Source organism: Rhinolophus sinicus, chromosome 15 (genome assembly GCF_057876585.1).
Source record: "Rhinolophus sinicus isolate RSI-liver-muscle chromosome 15, RSI-T2T, whole genome shotgun sequence".
Classification (NCBI taxonomy): Eukaryota; Metazoa; Chordata; class Mammalia; order Chiroptera; family Rhinolophidae; genus Rhinolophus; species Rhinolophus sinicus.
In genome coordinates, this window is record NC_142515.1 from 77,474,982 (window position 1) to 77,495,603 (window position 20,622).

General features: G+C 56.0%; 1 protein-coding gene across 4 annotated transcripts in view; it reads left to right on the forward strand.

Moving 5' to 3' along the window:
• Positions 1-2,816: 2,816 nt before the first annotated feature.
• The window catches only part of FBN3 (fibrillin 3), a 59,548-nt gene continuing 41,742 nt past the window's right edge, over positions 2,817-20,622 (forward strand). For 2 of the 4 annotated variants that reach the window (XM_074337717.2, XM_088792335.1), the window contains exons 1-23: positions 2,817-2,951; positions 4,680-4,893; positions 5,027-5,109; positions 5,731-5,829; positions 6,001-6,096; positions 6,344-6,439; positions 8,074-8,271; positions 8,380-8,505; positions 8,639-8,764; positions 11,128-11,280; positions 11,353-11,538; positions 11,909-12,052; positions 12,123-12,242; positions 12,360-12,485; positions 15,261-15,383; positions 15,483-15,758; positions 16,031-16,084; positions 17,399-17,524; positions 17,609-17,734; positions 18,908-19,027; positions 19,174-19,311; positions 19,459-19,509; positions 19,765-19,890. In XM_074337717.2, coding sequence (XP_074193818.2) covers positions 4,697-4,893; positions 5,027-5,109; positions 5,731-5,829; positions 6,001-6,096; positions 6,344-6,439; positions 8,074-8,271; positions 8,380-8,505; positions 8,639-8,764; positions 11,128-11,280; positions 11,353-11,538; positions 11,909-12,052; positions 12,123-12,242; positions 12,360-12,485; positions 15,261-15,383; positions 15,483-15,758; positions 16,031-16,084; positions 17,399-17,524; positions 17,609-17,734; positions 18,908-19,027; positions 19,174-19,311; positions 19,459-19,509; positions 19,765-19,890 — 2,890 coding nt within the window. In that variant the 5' untranslated portion in view covers positions 2,817-2,951; positions 4,680-4,696. Of the gene's footprint in view, positions 2,952-4,679; positions 4,894-5,026; positions 5,110-5,730; positions 5,830-6,000; positions 6,097-6,343; positions 6,440-8,073; positions 8,272-8,379; positions 8,506-8,638; positions 8,765-11,127; positions 11,281-11,352; positions 11,539-11,908; positions 12,053-12,122; positions 12,243-12,359; positions 12,486-15,260; positions 15,384-15,482; positions 15,759-16,030; positions 16,085-17,398; positions 17,525-17,608; positions 17,735-18,907; positions 19,028-19,131; positions 19,312-19,458; positions 19,510-19,764; positions 19,891-20,622 lie in introns of all 4 variants that reach the window. The other 2 variants (XM_088792333.1, XM_088792334.1) reach the window with 2 other exon arrangements.

Consider the following 20,622-nt stretch of genomic DNA (forward strand, 5'->3'; position numbering starts at 1 on the left):
GACTGTGTGACAGGCTCTGCCCTTGTGACCGTTCTGAGGTGGCAGTGGGATGCTAGGGGCAAGATTCTACCTGTCCCTTCACGGCAGGTGATGTGATGGAGTGACCGCATAGGTAATTCCAGTGTGACCGTATCGGTGATGGGCAGCAGCGTAACAGACCCAGTCAGTGGTGCCCATAGAAGACAAGATGACAGTAGTGAGGTGTAATGACAAGAAGCACTGCTGTCACTGGAGCTTCTGTGTGCAGGGACTTCCAAGAGCAGCACACCTCACCTCTGTCTCGTCACATGCTATAGAGTCCTTCTCTAGTCACTTCCAGAGAGCAGGCAGGGATAATTCTAGAGTAGATGCACTGCCTGACCCAGCACCCTTCCTCTGGGCTTAGCCACACAGCCTCGGTCCTGCCACGTCCCTGGTGTGAGACTGTCCCTCCCCACCTTCTGCACATACAATGCACTGCTTCTGGGCTACCCATGCCTGTCCCAGTGCCTGGTGGTGGGAGACACTGGACCAGGCTGAATCTTGTCAGAGGAGCCTGGGAAGGGGTGACAGAGGTGTCCCCAGAAGCTGACCCATCCACAATAGCCCCTGGGCCTTCCCACACTGGAATGCCACAGCTCTGTCACTGCTGTTCCAACTTGATTCTGGGGTTCCTTCCATGGCCCACCCTCCCCATGGCCCAGTACCCCTCCTGAACCTGCTGACAGGCTCCAGGAACCTCCTTTGGCCAGGATGCCCCGAATCTTGTCCCTGAGGGTTCCTTGCTGCTTGTGCTCTCCCAGCCCAGCCGAGCACACAGGCTGGTTGGAGGGGAAGTGACGAGAGTGACCATACATTCATAAGTATTAAAGCTGAATGAGGGATCCATAGAGGTTCACCACACTGTCTATATATTCTGTCTACTTTTGTGTATGTTTGACATTTTTTTGGGGGGGGGTTTACTGGGGAAGGGGAACAGGACTTTTTTGGGGAAGAGTGTGTACTTCCAGGCCTTTTTTCAAGGTCAAGTTGTTGTCTTTTCAGTCTTAGTTGTGGAGGGCGCAGCTCAGCTCCAGGTCTAGTTGCTGTTTCTAGTTGCAGGGGGCACAGCCCACCATCCCTTGCAGGAGTCGAACCAGCAACCTTGTGGTTGAGAGGATGCGCTCCAACCTACTGAGCCATCTGGGAGCTCAGCGGCAGCTCAGCTCAAGGTGCCGTGTTCAATCTTAGTTGCAGGGGGCGCTGCCCACCATCCCTTGCGGGACTTGAGGAATTGAACTGGCAATCTTGTGGTTGAGAGCCCACTGGCCCATGTGGGAATCGAACCGCTAGCCTTCGGAGTTAGGAGCATGGAGCTCTAACTGCCTAAGCCACCAGGCCGGCCTGTTTGACATTTTTTATAAGAAAAAGATTGTTATAGACAATGGGTCTGCTCCCTAGACCCAGATGTAGACCCCACAGTGCAGCCTCTGGAGTGACTTCCTTTCCTCATAGCCCACCATGGCACCCCTCAGAGGTGGGGGGTGCGTACCGAAGGCTCTTGGATGCTCCTGGCCTCCGCTCATCCCTCCAGCCTCCCTTTCTTTTCGCCCCTTCCCTAAAGCTCCAGCCTCACTCAGTTCCCACATGTTCCAAACTTTCTTGTCTCCAGGCCTTTGCCTGTGTTCTTTCCTCCTCTTGTCCTTCCCTTTTCTGATTTTCTTTCTTCTCCTGAGCCTCCAATCCTCCCATCCCTAGGCAGAGTGCTCCTTTCCTCTCCCCCTCCTGGGGTCCCTCTTTCTGGCCTAGGAATGTCAGAGTTCAGGTGTGTCTCCTGGGACCCACATTGGGATATTATAAGAGTGTCTCCCTCATAGCGTTTTGTGTGTGTGTGTATTTAAATAGTGTACAAAACACTTAGCACCAAAAGTGGCACATAAGCACCCAATAAATATTAGCTCAAATTATTATTTATTATTTATTTAGTACAGTCCAGAAGTGCTATGATGAAGACATGATCAGCACAATCAGCTTCGGGAATTCAATAGAATAAACGAACAATTTGGAGGTGGGGAGGGGATTTTTGAACTGGGCTTTGCCAGATGCATAGGAGTTTACTCAGTGGAATAACAGATTCAGTTCCAACAAACAGCTTCTGACAGATCCCCTCATTTAGGGTCAATGGGGGTGTCTGTTTTCAAAGGTGGGAAAGTGGTGGGGAAAGCTAGAAATGTTTGCTTGGGATATAGACTCCAGATAGGGAGTTGCGATTCTGAAGTCTGGCCCCTTTGACAGGTAGACAAACTTAGGCTTAGAAAGTCTAAACCTTTTGGATTCCTAAACTTTTCATTTAGAGAATCAGATGCAAAAACATGGACCTTTTCCCCAGGAAATGTATCTTTGCCCAATGTTTTACCTACATTTTAAGGGGCATTTGGAATTTAAATCCAGTCCCAGGGCCAGGTGAGTTTCCAATGTCACCCGTGGAATTCTCCTGGCCCAAGGGAGGGGGAGGCAGCTTGGGAGGATGTAGGACGTCCTCCTAGGTGAGTCCCAGGACCTCCCGGCTTAGCTGTCTTCCAGGCCACCCCAAATCGGAGCCCTACCTCAGGGCCACCTCCAACTCAACTTTTCTCCGAAAACGCGGTCCCCGCAGCGCTCCGCTCCACGCGTCTCAGCCCCCGCCCAGGATCTGTGCGCCCTCCCATTTCTCCAGCCCCTCGGAGTTTCCCCCGGAGCCCCAGGCCCTCCCCCAGCTCCAGCCCCTCCCCCCAGCTCGGATCCGAGCCCCGGGCCCCCGCCCAGGGAGCTTCGAGGTGCAAACGCGCCCTCCCCCAACTCCTCCCGTTCCCAACTCCCCCCCAGTGGCAGCTCTGGGCTGGGAACACAGCGGGGTCGGCCTCTCGGCTTCGTGTTCCCGCCCCGGGTCCCTGGCGCCGTGGAGCCCCGCGCATCCGCTCGCGGTGCCTGCCGCCACGCGCGCCGGCTCGCAGGTAGGGGAAGCGCGGGCCCCGCGCCGGGCGAGGGACCGGAGAGCAGGGGTGGGGAGTGCCCGGGAGGGAGGAGGGGGCCGGGGCTGGGAGGAGGAGGGGATTCCTTTGTTTGTAGCCCGCAGCCCCGGGCCCAGCCCCCTCCCCTCTCTGTGCTGCCCGTGGGGCGCAGGGACCCGTGCAGGCGGGAGGGGCTCGGCCCAGGCACCGCGTGGGGCGCACGTCCGGCCCTGACCCGCAGGTGAGGGCGGAGCCGAGCATGTTGGCGGCCCCGGGCCTGCGTCTTCGGCCCTGCCTGCTGGAGAACGCGGCCCGCGGGCTCCCCGGACGCGCGCCCCTCCACGCTTCCCAGCCCCTGACTCCCAGGGCCACGCGCGCCATCCCTGCTCATTCATTCGACCAACTCTGGGGCGTGGTGCGCGGAGGCAGGGCTGGGGGCCCGGGTCAGGCCAGGCTGGAGACCCCCCCCCCCCCCCCCCCGAGGCCGGCCCAGGCGGGGCGGGAGGCCGCGGGGTCCCTGAAGCTGCCTGGAGAAGGCGCCCTTGGAGTACAGATCCGCCTGGACAACTTGGAAGCAAGAAGGGCCCCTTTCCAGCCTGTCGACTCTCCTCCGCCTCTCCTCCAAAGTTGACAAGGCTCTCTCCTTCCTTCTCCAAGGGACCACCTGGTTGGGCTTTTGTGTCATCCCAAGGCCCTGAGAGGGGCATCCACTGGCTCAAGGGCAAACAGCATATCACCACTCATTCCCCACCCAGGCCCAATTCCTCTCCTCTCTGGTCCAGAAAGTGGGACCCCCAAGGCCCCACTTAATCTGGCTTCTTTCCCTCAAGTTCCATCCTCCAACCCTTTGCCTGGTCATCTCCACCAGGAGTAACCCTGTCCCCACTTCCCTCCCATCCTCCCAGGTCCTGGAGAGAGCCAACCACCTCCTGGGGAATGGGGGCCCCTGATCTGCTTCCCCTCCTTCCCTTCTGCCTGGGCTTCAGCCCCTGCTTAGCTCCTCACTAACTGTGTAATGGCCTTAGTTTGCTCATCTGTGAGGTGGGCACAAAAGCTAACCCTTCCCTATTGGGTGGAGGGGTGTGCTCTACCCTGGGAAGTTCCCACCTCTGTCCGGTGCCGCTTCCCAGAAGATCCAGCTGCCTCACATAGACTTACTAACCATGGCCCTCCCAGCCAGAATTCTCGGAGTCTCTTCAACACCTCCCACCTCCCTTAAACTCCTGTTGATTCCACCTCCTCATTATCTTTGGGATCCTTTCTTCTGTTCTCTCATCTGCATGCCTGCCCAGCTTCCTCTCCTGCATGCTTCTTCTGGGGCCCCTATCGCCCTTTTACACTCCATCCAACACCCATGTCTGCCCTTGTTCCTCTCACTTAAAGCCCTTCAAGGGCTCTCCATTGTCCTTGACCTACAAATGAAAGCTCCATTACACAGCCAGGCACTCTTGCAACACTGGCCCACTGGTCTTCTCTCCCATCCACTCAGTGCCCATGACCTTCTCGCCTCTGCTCTCACTGGCTACTCCCTGCCCAGCACCCTCCTCTTGGCTAACTCTATCTCTGAGCCATCACGCCTCCTCCAAGAAGCCTCCCCTGACTGTTCACCTGCTTCTGGGTCAGGTTTGGATGCCTCCCTGGGTTTCTGCAGTCCCCAGGCAGCTGTCCCACTGCTCCTGGTTCTCCGGGGTGCCCCATGGCCAAGGGGTTGATTCTGCTTCCTGTCTGCAGCCTCCGAGGGACACGTCATGGTTCTGGAGGGTCTGTGCTTGGCAAGGAGAGGGGCTGGTGCCCTCATCATGGCCTGGGGACCCCCGGCTCTGCTCCTGCTGGCCTGGATGGTCCTGTCATGCGTGGCAGGTGTCCAGGGCCGCTGGGATGGGGCTGTGGAGATTGCAGGTCCCGGACGTGTGCGCAGGCGTGGCAGCCCAGGCATTTTGCAGGGGTGCGTGGTACCCAGGATGCTGAGAGGCTGCTGGGGTGTGGACTGGGTTGGGCTGTCCTGGGTGGGAAGGGACGAGGCCCAGGGGTTATCCAGCTGAGCCGGGTCTCACCAGCCATGCCATGCTCTCCCCAAGGCCTAATGTGTGTGGCTCCCGCTTCCACACCTACTGCTGCCCAGGTTGGAGGACGCTGCCTGGCAGGAACCAGTGTGTCATGCGTGAGTACCGCTGCCATGTGGAGGTGGGGGACGCGTAGGCAGGGGACGCTGGTGTAACTCTCCTACCTGCCCGCAAGTCTACCTTTGTGTACCGCAAGGCCAGAGGTATCTGACTGAATTGCAGAAATGGTCCTTGCCAATGTCCTCAGGCTCCCAGGCCACCCTGCCAAGTTCATTTGCTTTGCCTTGTCACCTCCCAATGTCTGTCTGCCTGTCCGTATGTCTGCCTTTCTCTGTCTCTTCCTCTTTTGGTCTCTCTAGCTCGGTCTTTCTCTCTCTGTCTTTAACTCCCTATCTCTGTCTCTCCCTTTCTCTCAGTCTTTCTGTTTTTCTCTCAGTCTCTCAGTCTCTCTCTCTCTCTCTCTCTCTCTCTCTCTCTCTGTCTCTCTCTGTCTCTCTTGTGTCTGTCTGTCTCACCATCCCAGTCTCTAGAATCTGAACCCACTCCCTGGGAGAGCCCCCGACCCGAGCCAGCGCCTCAGCACCTCCACCTCTATCCTTGCCACTCTGTGGTTCTGGCCCCAAGAGCCGAAACCTGGAACCTCTGCCCAGCACTGAAGGGGTGGGGATGGCACAGGGTTTGGGGCCTGGTCCTGACTGTCGCCCTCTCTGCCCTGCCAGCCGTCTGTAGGCACGCCTGTGGTGAGGGCTTCTGCTCCCGACCCAATCTGTGCACTTGTGCTGATGGGAAGCTGGCTCCCAGCTGCGGGGTGAGCCAAGGTGAGCCGGGGTGGCCCCTAGGGGTGCGAGGAGAAGGTTAGAGGCTTCTGGGAGCCGAGGCTGGTTTTGCTGCAGGACCAGAGCTGGCTGAGCACACTGAGTCCTGCCGCCTTGCACATGCACCGCAGTGCCTGTCACCAACTTACTGTGTGTCCCTTCTCCTGTCCTTAGGGTCAGGGTGCAGTGTGAGTTGCATGAATGGGGGCAGCTGCCGAGGGGAGTCCTGCCTGTGCCAGAGAGGCTACACGGGCACTGTGTGTGGGCAGCGTGAGTACCTTCCACACACACCTAGACCTGGGATTCCAGAGGGTGGGTCTCTGCTGCCCACTGCCCACTGCCCACTGCTTGTGGATCACTTTTTTGGGACCAGGGATTGGAGGGAACACACTTGTTGTCATAGTCTTATCATTGGGTCTGGGTCACATCGTGGATATTCCTGGGTAAAGGCTTGCTTGGGACCCAGCTCCTTCTGTTGCTGGGGGACCTCAGGCCACCCTTCCCTCTCCCTCCATAGCCATCTGTGACCGTGGCTGCCACAATGGGGGCCGCTGCATTGGGCCGAACCACTGTGCTTGTGTATACGGCTTCATGGGGCCTCAGTGTGAGAAAGGTACCAAGTTGGTCATGGGGAAGGGGCCTGGGAGGCGGGAGGGGGGCTTCCTGACAACTTCAGAGACATGGCTAGGCCCTGGGAGGGTCCAGTTGGCCTCCATCCTTCCTCCTTTGCTGCTGTGAAGGGCAGAGAAACCCTCTGCTCCATGGAAGGGAATCAGGGAGGGCTTCCTGAAGGAAGGGACAAGTCGGAGTTCATGAGATGGACAAGCCAATGATCCCCCTGGCTGAGGTGGGTGGCATCACCTGTTACCAAAACAAAGGCAGTGGAAGCAGAGATGTTTTGTTAAAAGTTGGGCATAGGGCGACAGGGGAGGGGTGGAGGCAAGGACAAATCCCACGTCTGATCTGAAAACTGGGGGTAAGGTGGTGCAGGTGAGTGGATGGTTGAGATTCTGGGGGAAGAGAAGGGAAGGCAACTTAAAGGCACACAGAAAAAATGGAGCCCACAGGAGGCTGAGAAGGAGTAAGTGAATAGGCGTGCATTGCTTTGGGGGTACATGGGCTGGTGAGTTTTTCAGCTGCAGGAGCCATCAGAGTGCCAGAAGTGGCCAGGGGTCCCAGGACAGCCGAGATGGGCAGGGCCCTGGGATTGAACAGTGCGTGTGGGGGTGCTGGTTGGGGAGGAGGTACATCCGTGGCCGCAGCTGGGTTGGAGAGGGGGTATTGAATCAGAAGCTGGAGGGTTCCCTGGGTTTGAGGGTGGGCTTTTGGGAACTGGATTTGACCAGAAAATTGAATTGGGATTGGGCTGACAGAGAGGGAGCGGTTGGAGTGTCTGAGGGGGAGTGAGTGGCATTGGGGAGGGTGAGAGAGGAGAGGTCTGGGGTGGATGGTGGACAGTGAAGGCCTCAGAGAGAGGTAGGGCTGGGAGCCTAGACAGGAGTGAGTGGGATTTCAGGGTTCTGGGTGAATCAGATGAGATTCTGGGAAGCGTGCTTTGACTTAGGGAGTCAGGACTGTCAGGGGTCTCTGTGAAGCCCCTCCTTCATACGGGGCCTTGGGGGGCTGGCTTTGGCTTCTTCTTCAGGGAGGGGCTTCCCTTGGTCCAGTGCCAGCTCCTTGATTGGAACCATCTGGAGGATGGAGCCAGGAAGTCCCATCTGGGCCTACTCATGGCGGTGGGGGGAGTGACGCGACCACCTTCGCCCGGATGCAGGGGTCAGGGATGTGGTGTTATGGGTCCAGAGCATTTGGGCAGACTCTGGGTCCGTCCCAAAGTCTGGGAGATTTAGCAGGGCTAGATGTGTGCTCAGGGATAAGACAGGCACTCCAGCTGTGCATCCATGGGTCCCTGCCCAGGTTTGAAGGAAGGGTGGGTGTGGGGGCATGTTGGGGGTCTCCAGACATGCTCTGGCTTTGTGGGCTTGGAGGTCCTAGCCTTTCTTGGGTGGGGGATGTTTGGGGGAGAAAGGGTTTTGAAGGCTGAATAGGAGTTCGGTAAAGAAGGGGAACACTGTGAGTGAAGGCCTGTGGTTAGGAAAAAGCCTGGTGTATTGGGAGGCTGAAGGGGTGGCCGCTGCAGTGGTCTAGGCAAAAGAGATAGAAGCCCAAGCTGCGGCTGTAGGAATGTAATGAAAGTTCTGGAATGGGGGCAGCCTGAGGCCAGCTGCCAGCTTCCATGTCCCACAGACTACCGGACTGGGCCCTGCTTTGGCCAAGTGGGCTCCGAGGGGTGCCAGCACCAGCTGACGGGCCTTGTCTGCACCAAGGCGCTCTGCTGTGCCACTGTGGGCCGTGCCTGGGGCCTCCCGTGTGAGCTCTGCCCGGCACAGCCACACCCCTGCCGCCGGGGCTTCATTCCCAATATCCACACCGGGGCCTGCCAAGGTGAGTAAGGGGGTTAGCAAGTGGGGAAGGAGGTCGTGGGAGCCAGGGCTGAGTGGGAGCCCCTGTAGCCTTGGTTCCTCCCTCTGACAGGCCTCTCATCCCTTGCAGATGTGGATGAGTGCCAGGCTGTCCCAGGCCTGTGCCAGGGGGGCAGCTGCATCAACACTGTGGGCTCCTTTGAGTGTCGCTGCCCAACTGGACACAGGCTTAGTGAGAACAGTGCCAAGTGTGAAGGTGGGTGATGGGGATGGGACTTCCACTGTGTTCTGCGTGGCTCAGGCTCCCCTGCGAGGAGGAGGAGGAGGATGAGGAGGAGGTGACTTAGGGCTGGTGGGGGCCGGGCTCTGATCCTTGTCTATCTACACAGATGTGAATGAGTGTCTCAGTGTGCCAGGCCTCTGCTCTGGGGGTGACTGCACCAACACAGCCGGGAGCTACGTGTGTACCTGTCCCCGTGGTTTTGCCAGCAGCCTGGATGGGACCCGCTGCCTGGGTGAGGCAGGGCCCAAGGGGGCTGGCGGGGCAGAGGGCAGGTAGGAGACAGGCCCCTTGCTCATCTGTCTCTGCTATCCCCTTGCCCTTAGGGTCCTCTTATCCTATCTTTTTTGAACCCCAGATTCCATCCCCTCTGGCATTTCGCTCCCTACCCATTAGGCTTTGCGCTCTCTGGACCCCAGTCAGGAAGCCCCTGTGGCCCTCCATCTCTGCCCTTCAGCTCTCTGGTCCCTGGTCTAGATCTCTTGGCTGCACTGTCCTCCTGTGCCCTCCTGCACCTCAGACTCTATGCCTTTCTGGTTCCCTGGCCGCCTTCCTGCCCCGCTCACCCCCCAATGCCCCTCTGACCCTCTGGCCTCTATCTCTGTGCTCCTCTGGTGCTACAGCCTCCATCTCTATGCCCTTCTGCCTATCTCCCTCTCTGGTCCTCTGTCTCTATGTCCCTCTTTCAACCCCCAAAGACTTTTTAAGAGCACCCCATCTTCCCCCACACTCAGATAGGGAACCTGAGAGAAGTTTGCTTGAATCAATTCAACAAATCCAGAACAGACAGTTGCCCACACCCGGCTCTCCAGACCCCCCAGCCAGGGTGGGGTTCTCTGGGCCTTGCCTCCCTCTGGATGCCCACCTTCCTGTTCTCCCCCACACCCAGCCTGGGGTCTTACTCCACCCTGCTATCTTGATGAGCTGGTCGTTAGACATTAGAAGGTGCTGGTGGCCAATACTGCAGGCCAGGACTGTGGACCTCCTAGTGGGCGATGGGCAGAGTCCTGGTTTGGGGAAGAGGGGGGCCTTGGCAGTTTCCCAGCACCCACTGGGCCCCTCTGCCTGGGCCTCTACCAGGCAGGGATGGGAGTGTTGTGTTTGGAGTTGTGCCAGTGTGCTGTGGCCAATGCCAGACCCTCAGTTTCTCCTCTGGGGGCCATGGCCGGCATGGAAGATATATCAGGACACGTCACCCGGACTGTGGGGGCCCGTCCTAGCTACCAAACAACTGAGCCTAGGTTTGAACCAAGGTCAGGTTGCCTCTGAACATGGTTTGGGGTTCAGTTCTGGCTTCTGACTGCCACCTGAGCTGCTTACAAGCTCTGTGACGTTGAGCAAGTCACTTAACCTCTCTATGCCTCAACTTCCTCCACTGTCAAATGGTGATAATGGCAGTACCTACCGCATGGAGTCTTGGAGAGGATGAAATGCAGTTGCTGGAGTGATTTGCCCAGGGCTGATATGTGAGTTCTTAGTAGGCATTCGCACAGGAAAGCAGTGAAGTTGGGGCTGTGGCAGCTTTGCAGGACCCCGTCACAGTGGTCCTCAATAAGCAGTGGCAGCATCATTTTTGTTAAAATTCTTGCGTTCTGTCTCTGTCTTCCCTACTGGAGAGGCAGCTACTTGGTCAGAGCCCCTGGGGTTCAGGGATCTGGGTTCCTATCCCCCCTTCCTATGTAGCAGCTGTGTGACCTTGAATGAGTCTCTTGACCTCTCCTTGTCTGGGCAGGCCCCAGCCCTGCTTGAGGGCCTGGAATGGTGCTGGGAGTGCAGAGCCCCCACTCCCACAGCGCCCCTGGGGGGATCCCCAGGTGTGCAGGGCGTGGCACGGGAGGTGGAAAGATTGCATGTTTTCTCAGCCTGGGGCAGGTCCCGGTGGGAGGGGTTTCTCCACTGTGGGCCACTGGCCAAGATTTGTGGGTTTTAAACCTGAAAGTATGCTCTGAGTCAGAGCCCAAGAAATCCAGTCACCACGTAAAGCCATCAGACTAGAAGACACAGTGGGAAGTGGAAGAGTGTTGTGGTTCCTCTGCCTGGGGAGCCCCTCTGCCTCAGTTTCCCTAAAGACTGTAGTCACCAATTCACCAGTCTGCTCCTGGGCCCCTCTTCAAATTCACAGCCTGTCAGATTTCCCCGGAATGCCCACGGCTGGCAGCTGGGGACATAGCTATAGATCCCGGTGTCCCTGCTTGAGTGTCCTATCTGACGTCCTACCAGGGCAGACCCCCAAACTAAGGGGTCTTTTTCAGTGTGGTTGAGTACCCACAGTGACGGGGAGCTTACTACCAGTGCTAGCTTTTGGTGTCAGAACACTTTTGCTTGGAATGAGCCCAAAAAGACCTCCCTGGGATAATGTGGAAACCTTGGTAATAAGAGCCTCACTCAGTGAGGGTCAGCCTCTTGCTAGCCACGGAGAACTCCACTTTTCGTCCGGGAAGTACTCTTCTGAGGGGAGGTGGGTACCCGGAGCATCCCCATTCCATGGAGGGGGAAACTGAGGCATAGACCGGCAAGGAGACTAGTTCTGCAGGCAGTGCTGGTGGAGCTGGAGTTTGAACGTGGGTTTAGGAACTGAGCCTCCTACACCCATTGCAGACCACCGGGCCGGCACGTGTTTCTCAGTGCTCATTGTGGGCCGCTGTGCCAGAGACCTCGGGGGCCACTACACTCACAGGCAGTGCTGCTGTGACAAGGGCAGGTGCTGGGCAGCTGGCCCAGTCCCTGAGCTGTGTCCTCCTCGTGGCTCTGGTGAGTGGCCTGGGGCTGGCTCCCGCCCTCCTCTGCCCCCAGAGCTCCGCCTCAAAGTCTGCTTTCTCACAGATGAGTTCCAACGACTGTGTGCCCAGGGGCTCCCGCCGCTGCCCTCCTACCCCGGCCCCTTCCCTGGCCTCCCTGGCTTTGGATCCAGCGGTGGCGTGGGTCCTGGCCTTGGGCCGGCACGGCACAGCTCCCACGGCTCCACTGGACGTGGGGTTCCCAGCCTGGGCTTGGGCGACACCAACATTGGTGAGGCCTGGGACGGGGCAGAGGGATCCAGGACCTGGGGGAGGGGCTCCAGGCCTCAGAGAGGGTCAGTAGGGAGGAAAGTGCTCACAGTGGGCTGGGAGTGGGAGAGATTGGGGACCTGGGTCTCAAAGTCAGTGTTTGGGCCTTGGGTAGAGGTTTAGGGCTGAGGTGGGAGACTCGCTTCATGGTGAAGGGCTGGGCTTGGGGTGGGGTCTGGGCATCTGAATCTAGAGCGGGAGTCTGGGCTAAAGTCAGTGAGCCTGGGCCATAGAGGGCAGGGTCCCAGCCTCAAAGTGGGTGTTTGAGCAAGGCCCAGACTTGGGGCCGGGGGCCAGCCAACGCTCAAATGCCTTTGCCGTCTGTGTCTCAGGCACAGCCACCCTAAACCAGACCATTGATATCTGCCGACACTTCACCAACCTATGTCTCAATGGCCGCTGCCTGCCCACCCCTTCCAGCTACCGCTGCGAGTGTAATGTGGGCTATAAGCAGGACGTCCGGGGGGAGTGCATCGGTGAGCAGCAGCTGGGTTCGGTGGGGGGGCGCATGCTGCCAGGCTGGGGCTCAGGATCCTCTGCCCACAGACATGGACGAATGCTCCAGCAGCCCTTGCCACCACGGACACTGCATCAACACCCCCGGCTCCTATCACTGCCGATGTCATGACGGTTTCCAGGCCACTCTCACCAAGCAGGCATGCGTGGGTACGGCCACCCGTCTGAGAGAGGGGGCAGTGGGGGTGCTAGCCGGGTGGAGCCTGAATCTGGAGCCTGAATTAGTCTTGGGGGGCACCTGTTCACTGCCCGCCTCTCTGCCCCCAGATGTGGATGAGTGCATTGTCAGCAGTGGCCTCTGCCGCCATGGCCGCTGCATCAACACAGAGGGCACCTTCCAGTGTGTCTGCAACGCAGGCTTTGAGCTCAGCCCCGATGGCAAGAACTGTGTGGGTGAGTTGAAGGCAGGCAGGTGGGTAGGGGCTTCTGGGCCCCACAGGCTGCCTTTTAGGGCCATGTTGCATATTTATTCCTGCTGTATCACCTCCCTTCCTCCCTACGATGGGTCATCTGCTCACCTCTCTGAACCTCGCCAGCCCACCTGAGAGCCTTTCTATGCTCTGTCCACCCTGACTCACTCCTTTATTCCTTCCTTTCTGAACCTATTCCATGAAACCCAGGAAGGATTGTCTGACCCTGGGTCTGAAGCACATCCTCTGTCTCCTGCCCCACGTCTTGCCGAGAGACGTGGGTTCAGGACTGTGGAGAGCGCCCCACCCTCAGCCTCCCTGTGGATATGAGGGTGCCATTCGAGCTCTGGACAGCACAGCTTGTGGGCACCACTGGGGACCCCCTTTATTCTCGAGGAGACCTGCTGTAGTTTTCCCTCATCAGGAAGGATTTTCTCCTTTCTGCATACATTCATTCATTGATTCATTCATTCAAAAAAACTTTTTTAGCATCTTTATTGTTAATATCCGTATGCCGTCAAAGTAGCTACTTAAAGTGTACAATTCAGTGGTGTTTAGTCCAGTGACAGAGTTGTACGAGCATCACCACCATCTAAGTTTCCATCTTACTACCTCATCTCCATCAGCAGTCATGCCAGAATCCTCTCTCCCTGCCCCAACCCTCAGCACTAGGCTAATCAACTTTCTGTCCCTCTGGATATGCCTGTTCTGGGCATTTTGTATAAATGGAATCGCACCGTGTGGCCTTTCATGTCTGGCTTCTGTCACTGAGCACCATGTGCTCAAGGTTTATCCACGTTGTAGCGAGTGTCGGCACTTCACTCCTTTTCATGATCAAACAATATTCCATCGTATGAATAGACCACATTTTGTTTACCCCACCATCAGCTGATGGACATTTGGGTGGCTTCCATGTTTTGCACTTATGGACAATGCTGCTATGAACATTCATGTACACATTTTTGTGTGGACCCTTCATTCATTTAGTCATTTATTTTTCTTTTTTCTTTCTTGGTGCAGTCTTTTAGTGCCCAAAACTGATACTTTGGTTACCAACTCATTTCAGCACCTACTGTCTTCCTTTAAATTAGACTATTTTCTTATTTGCCGACTTTTTTCCCTTTTTTCTTTCTTTTTCCTTTTTTAAAAATTAAGGTGAAATTCACGCAACATAAATTTAACCATTTAAGAGTGGACAATTCAGTGTCATTTGGTACATTCCCAATGTTATACAACCACTACCTTGTTTATTCAAAGCTTTTTTTTTGCAGTAAAATCTAAATAACATAAAACTTAACCTTTTTTTTTTATTGGGGAAGGGGAACAGGACTTTATTGGGGAACAGTGTGTACTTCCAGGACTTTTTTCCAAGTCAAGTTGTTGTCCTTTCAATCTTAGTTGTGGAGGGCGCAGCTCAGCTCCAGGTCTAGTTGCCGTTGCTAGTTGCAGGGGGCGCTGCCCACCATCCCTTGTGGGACTTGAGGAATTGAACTGCAGCCTTGTGGTTGAGAGCCCGCGCTCCAACCAACTGAGCCATCTGGGAGGCAGCTCAGCTCAAGGTGCCATGTTCAATCTTAGTTGCAGGGGGCGCTGCCCACCATCCCTTGCGGGATTCGAGGAGTTAAACCGGCAACCTTGTGGTTGAGAGCCCACTGGCCCGTGTGGGAATCAAACTGGTAGCCTTTGGAGTTAGGAGCATGGAGCTCCAACCGCCTGAGTCTCCTGGCCAGCCCAAAACTTAACCATTTTTAAGTGAACAATTTGGTGGCATTTAGTACATTCCCATATTGTGTAACTACCATCTCATTCATACAATTTTTTTGGCATTTTTTTTATTGTGGTGAACTATACATAGCGTAAAATTGATAATTTTAACTCTTTTTTTTTTTTTCTTAAGATTTTATTGGGGAAGGGGAACAGGACTTTATTGGGGAACACTGTGTACTTCCAGGCCTTTTTTTTCCAAGTCAAGTTGTTGTCCTTTCAATCTCAGTTGTGGAGGGTGCTGTTCAGCTTCAAGTTGTTGTTCTTTCAGTCTTAGTTGTGGAGGGCACAGCTCAGCTCCATGTCCTGTTGCCGTTGCCATTGCTAGTTGCAGGGGGCACAGCCCACCATCCCTTGCGGGAGTCAAACCGGCAACCTTGTGGTTGAGAGCCCGCGCTCCAACCAACTGAGCCATCTGGGAGGCAGCTCAGCTCAAGGTGCCGTGTTCAACCTTAGTTGTAGGAGGCGGAGCCCACCATCCCTTGCGGGACTCGAGGAGTTGAACTGGCAACCTTGTGGTTGAGAGCCCACTGGCCCATGTGGGAATCGAACCGGCAGCCTTCGGAGTTAGGAGCATGGAGCTCTAACCGCCTGAGCCACCGGGCCGGCCCCTTTAACACTCTTTAAGGGAAAAATTCTGTTGCATTTAGTACAGTGTTGTGCACCTACCACCTCCTGTATTCAGCTTTGAACGAATATTTATGGAGCACTTGCTGTGTGCCTAGACCGAAGATACAGATATGAGCTAATAGCCCCAGTCACGCCGCAGGGGCTCACGTTCCAGCAGACTAACTGATACCCAAGCAGACCTAGTCAGACAGCCACGTCTTGTCTGGTTGGGCTCCCACACCCCTGAGAGAGGACCTGGGGGTTCAGCCCTCCATCTGTCCTGGAGAAATGAGCTGGAGGGGCTGGTCTACAGGCAGGGCTGGCTCTGTGAGGGGTGGGCGCCTGGCCTGGCCTGCTGGGACCCAGCCTCTCCTGGTGTCGCCAGATCACAACGAGTGTACTGCCACCACCATGTGTACCAATGGCGTGTGCCTTAATGAGGATGGAAGTTTTGCGTGTCTTTGCAAATCCGGCTTCCTTCTGGCGCCTGATGGCCGCCACTGTGTGGGTGAGTCTGGAGGCTGGACCAAAGGTGAGAGATTGGGAGGTGGGAAGGGCTGGCGGTGGGGGGCTGGGGCCCATCGCAGTGTCCCCACGGCCCCTGCAGATATCGATGAGTGCCAGACCCCTGGCATCTGCATGAATGGCCACTGCACCAACACCGAGGGCTCCTTCCACTGTCGCTGCCTAGGGGGGCTGGCGGTGGGCGCCAACGGCCGCGTGTGTGTGGACACACACATGCGCAGCACGTGCTATGGGGCCCTTGACAAGAGCTCTTGTGCCCGACCCTTCCCGGGTGCCATGACCAAATCTGAGTGCTGCTGCGCCAGCCCTGACCATGGGTTTGGGGAGCCCTGCCAGCTGTGTCCTGCCAAGAACTCTGGTGAGCTGCCTGGCCCTCACCCGCTTCCCATGGCCCTGCACTTCTTCCAGTCCTTGCTTTAGTTCATCACCCTGGGGATAGGAGAGGGCAGGGGTCTTGGCTCCCATGGGGTGGGGGCTCTTCCCGAGCAAACACTGCAGGAAATTGCTCTCTCCATTGTGAGGGTATCTCAGTCCCAGACTCTTGCCCAACATCAATGGTCAATGTTCTGGGGCATGGTCTACATTCAGCAATGGCCAGTGACCCCTCTCACCCTGTCCCTGCCACTCCAGCCGAGTTCCAGGCCCTGTGCAGCAGTGGTCTTGGCATGACCACAGATGGTAGAGGTGAGTGAGGATGGGTGCTGGGAGAGGGCAGGGACAGGGTGTGGCTGGGCACTGTCTCACTTCACTGGGTTAAGAGAATACCTACCACAGGCTGGGGGTTTCAACCCTAGAAATGTATCGTCTCATAGTTCCAGAGGCTGGAAGTCCAAGAGCAAAGTGTCAGCAGGGCTGGTCTTTCCGAGGCTGGGAGGGAGAATCTGTTCTTTGCTTCTCTCCCAGCTTTTGGGGGTTTGCTCGCAGTCTTTAGTGTTCTTTGGTTTGTAGAAGCATCACCACGATCTCTGCCTCCATCTTTACATGAGGCTTTTCTGTATGCCTGTCTATGTCCAACTTCCCCCTTTTATAAGGATACAATCATATTAGAAAGGTCTGGGGGTCCACCATAATGACCTCATTTTAACTGAATCAGCTCTGTAAAGCCCCTATTTCCAAATAACATCATATTCTGAAGTTCTGGGGGTTAGGACTTCATCTATGAATTTGTGGGGGCCCAACTCAGCCCGTAACAGAGTTGGTGGGTATGTGAAGCCGCACTTCTTTCCACATCTTTCCCTTCCCCTCTCAGGATCCCTGGCTGATCTGCAGCCAGCGGCTCTGAGCCCAAAATACCTTATTTGTACAGTTGAAACTTGAAAGGAAATTCCCCATATATGTCTTTTCATTTGCTGATCAGAGAGAGAGAGATTGAGAAGTAGGTTTTCTGTCTGCGAGGTGGTCAAGTTTTCCATCCACTGCAGGGTCCTTGGGGCAGGACGAATGTCCAACCCCGCTTGTCCCCCTCCCCACTCCAGTTAAAGGGACAGATTATGGTGCCAGATGCCTGGGTTTGAATCCTGGCTGTACTATTTATTGATTGAATAACCTCGGGCAAGTGATTTACCTTCTCTCTGCCTCAGTTTCCTTGTCTGTAAAGTGGGGATAATATTAGAAATCACTTTAGGGGGGTTGTGAGGATCAAATGAGTTAATATGCTTGGCACAAACTAATAAACACCCTATAACGCTTGTGATTATGGTGCTTTTATTTTTACTGTGGTGTTGTGGCTGTGTAGTCTATTCCATGTGGACATTTGAGAATTTCTAGAGAAATATTGCAGAGGGTGCTCCTGGCATCTTGTGGGTGGAGGCCAGGGCTACTGTAATACAGGACTCCCCACAGCACAGAACGGTCTTCCTCCAATGTCCACAGTGCTGAGATACCCTGGTTTCCAGGGAAATGAGGCAGGGTCTGCGCAGCAGCTTGGGCCCTGGGGTACCTGGCTTCTGGAGACCTCGGTGAGCTGGGGCAGCTGCTGACACCCTCCTCCCGCTGCAGACATCAACGAGTGCGCCCTTGACCCCGATGTCTGTGCCAATGGCGTGTGTGAGAACCTGCGGGGCAGCTACCGATGTATCTGCAACCTGGGCTATGAGGCAGACGCCACTGGCAGGAAGTGTGCCGGTGAGCCTGCCAGCGGGCGGGAGCGTGGCAGGGTGGGCCACCCGGCTGCACAGCCTCACCCGGCTTCCTCTGCCTGCCCTGCAGACGTGGATGAGTGTGCCCTCAACAGCCTCCTGTGCGACAATGGGTGGTGCCAGAATAGCCCTGGCAGCTACAGCTGCTCCTGCCCCCAAGGTTTCAGCTTCCGGCAGGACACAGAGACCTGCAAAGGTACAGGGTCCCAGGCACACTGCATGGGGTGTGTACACGCATAGACACACTCACTTGCTTTGTATGGTGTGTACACACTGGCGCACACACTGAGATGTATGCTGCATGCTCTGTACACACACATGCACACACTGAGACACTTACACTGCATGCTGTGTGTACACACACGCTCAAAGATGTGTATACCCATATTCATACACACTCACAGACATATTTACACTTAGTCTCATAGTTATACACAGTCATGGATGCACACACTCAAACACATATACCCACATCCACTTATTCTCAGTTTACACATTTGTTTTCACAGCCACACAGTACACCCTCAAAGACACGTACTTATGCATATATACAGATACTCATATTCACACACGTGCATATGATCAGAGACTTATTTACACGCACTGGTACTCAAAACACCTATATTCACACTCACAGACACTCCTCCACAGTCACACACACCCATGTACACACACTCAAAGACACGTGTGTACCTACACTCACTCACACTTTCATGCATTTAGACTCACAGTTACACACACATGCATTCACGCACACTCACCCACACTCACACAGAGGAATATGTGCTCATCCTTGCTCACACATGTTCACACTCACACACGTTCAAGCACGCATACCCATTGTTGCCCACACATACTTTGCGGTAATGACCTTGCCTGTCCCGCCGGCCCCCCAATACTCACAGGCACATGTACTCTCACACACACACACACACACACACACACACACACGCGCGCGCGCGCGCGCCTCCCATCTGATCCCACTTCTCCCGGGCTCTGTGTCTCCTTTTCTCCTCCCCTTACATAGGACTTCCCACAGCGCCCACCGCACGCATTCCCACCTCGCCTCTCTGTTGTTTTCTCTGTGCTGTGACCCCCCTGGTCCCTGTTTCCACTGCATCTGTCTCCGTACTTTTCCCACGTGCGTGTTCCCAGGACCCTGCATGCCAGCGTGCTTGCACAGGTGCACGACACGATTCAGTGCAAACACATGCATGCACGCCTGTACCTGTGCCCTCTGCCAATATGCACATGCCTTGTCTGTTCATGCACATGCACGGACCTGGGTGCACCCCATGCTGCTGGACTCTGGCAGCCCCTGGGCTCCGCCTCCCTCAGCTCAGGACACGGTGGGGGGCTGTCCTCACAGACATCAACGAGTGCCTGTCCAACCCGTGTGTGAATGGTGCGTGCCGGAACCTGGCCGGCTCCTACGCCTGTGAATGTGGCCCTGGCAGCCGGCTGGGGCCCTCAGGCACCGTGTGTCTAGGTGAGAGGCCTGAGTCCCATGGAGTTCCAGGGACCCCCACCCCCCGCCCCTGTGTTCTGTCAGGGTGAGGGAGGGAGGCTGGGCTTCTGTGGGTCTGTGTGCAGGTGTGGGTCCAGCAGATGAGACGGGTGACCCCTGCCCTACAGAGAGCACCAAGGGCACCTGCTGGCTGAAGGTCCAGGATGGCCGCTGTGAGGCAAACCTACATGGAGCCACCCTGCGGTCCGAGTGTTGTGCCACCCTGGGGGCTGCCTGGGGGAGCCCCTGCGAACGCTGCGAGACGGGTAATGCCAGGGAGCCTCCCAGGTGGGCTGGGGGCATCCCAGGTGTGGCGTCTTCGCCTACACATTGAGAGAACTGGGGTGAAACAGGTGACCGGGGTCTGGATGGAGAGCGTGACCCTGGCCCCACTCCGGTTCTCCCACCCACAGACCCTGCCTGTGCCCGAGGTTTTGCCCGCAGGAAGGGGCTCATCTGTGAAGGTAACCAGCTCCCTGGCCCTCTGCAATCACCCCTCCAGTCACACACAGGCAGGTGCATGTCATGGGGGTCAAAGTCTTTGAGATCAAGGCAGAGTCCCGCCACTTAGTACCCAGATCTTCCCAGTGATACCCGAGCCCTGAGGCTGGCACTGCCCCTCCTACCTCCCCAATGACAACTTGGGTGTCCTGAGCCCTGGGGGTGCAGCTCCTGGGAGCCTCCAGCCCTTGCCTCTCCTCCTTGCTCCCATTGCTCAGATGTGAATGAGTGTGAGGTCTTCCCTGGGCTCTGTCCCAACGGGCGCTGCCAGAACACTGCCGGCTCCTTCCACTGCGAGTGTCCTGAGGGCCTGATGCTGGACGCCACAGGCCGGCTGTGCGTGGGTGAGTCTGTGTGTGGCCCTTGTGCAGGGTCACCTGCCCTTCCTCTGTGGAGTCTACCTCCAGTGACAGGAGACCCCTCCTAGGAAAGGAGGGATCTAGGGTGTCCTTGGGGACCCCATGCCTGCGTACCTCCTGCTGACATGTCTCAAAAGACATCTATTTTGGGGGGATTCACCTTCTTACTTCACTGTTCCTTTAATGAAGCTCGTTGCAAATGAACAAGAAAAGAAAGTAACAGAGTAAAGAGAAAAAGGCCGTTGCATTACTGCGCTGACTTCAGGGTCAGGTGGGATGGGGAGGTCTGGTCATGTGTAACCATTAGGCCTGGACCAAGGTACTGGGTACAAGAGAACTTAAGGATCCCTGTGTGGGTTGCAGCACTTCTGGATTTTTTTTAGAAATTCTACAACATGGCTCATCCTCAAATTGACCCATTTAAACATGTTCCTTTTGTAAAGAGAAAGACTTTGTCCTAGACCAGGAACCAGCAAACTTTTTTGGAAAGGGCCGGAAAGTAAACATACTCAGCTTTGTGGGCCATGCAGGCTCTGTGGCAACTATTCAGCTCTGCAAAAAGCAGTCACAGACAGTATGGAAACAAAAAGATGTTAACTGTGTGCCAATAAAACTTTATTTAAAGAAACAAGTGGCTGCCCCTGTCTGAGATCCTCGTGTCTGGTGTTGCGGAAGGCTTGTCTGCTATCACATTGTTCTGGGAGTTTTACAGATTAA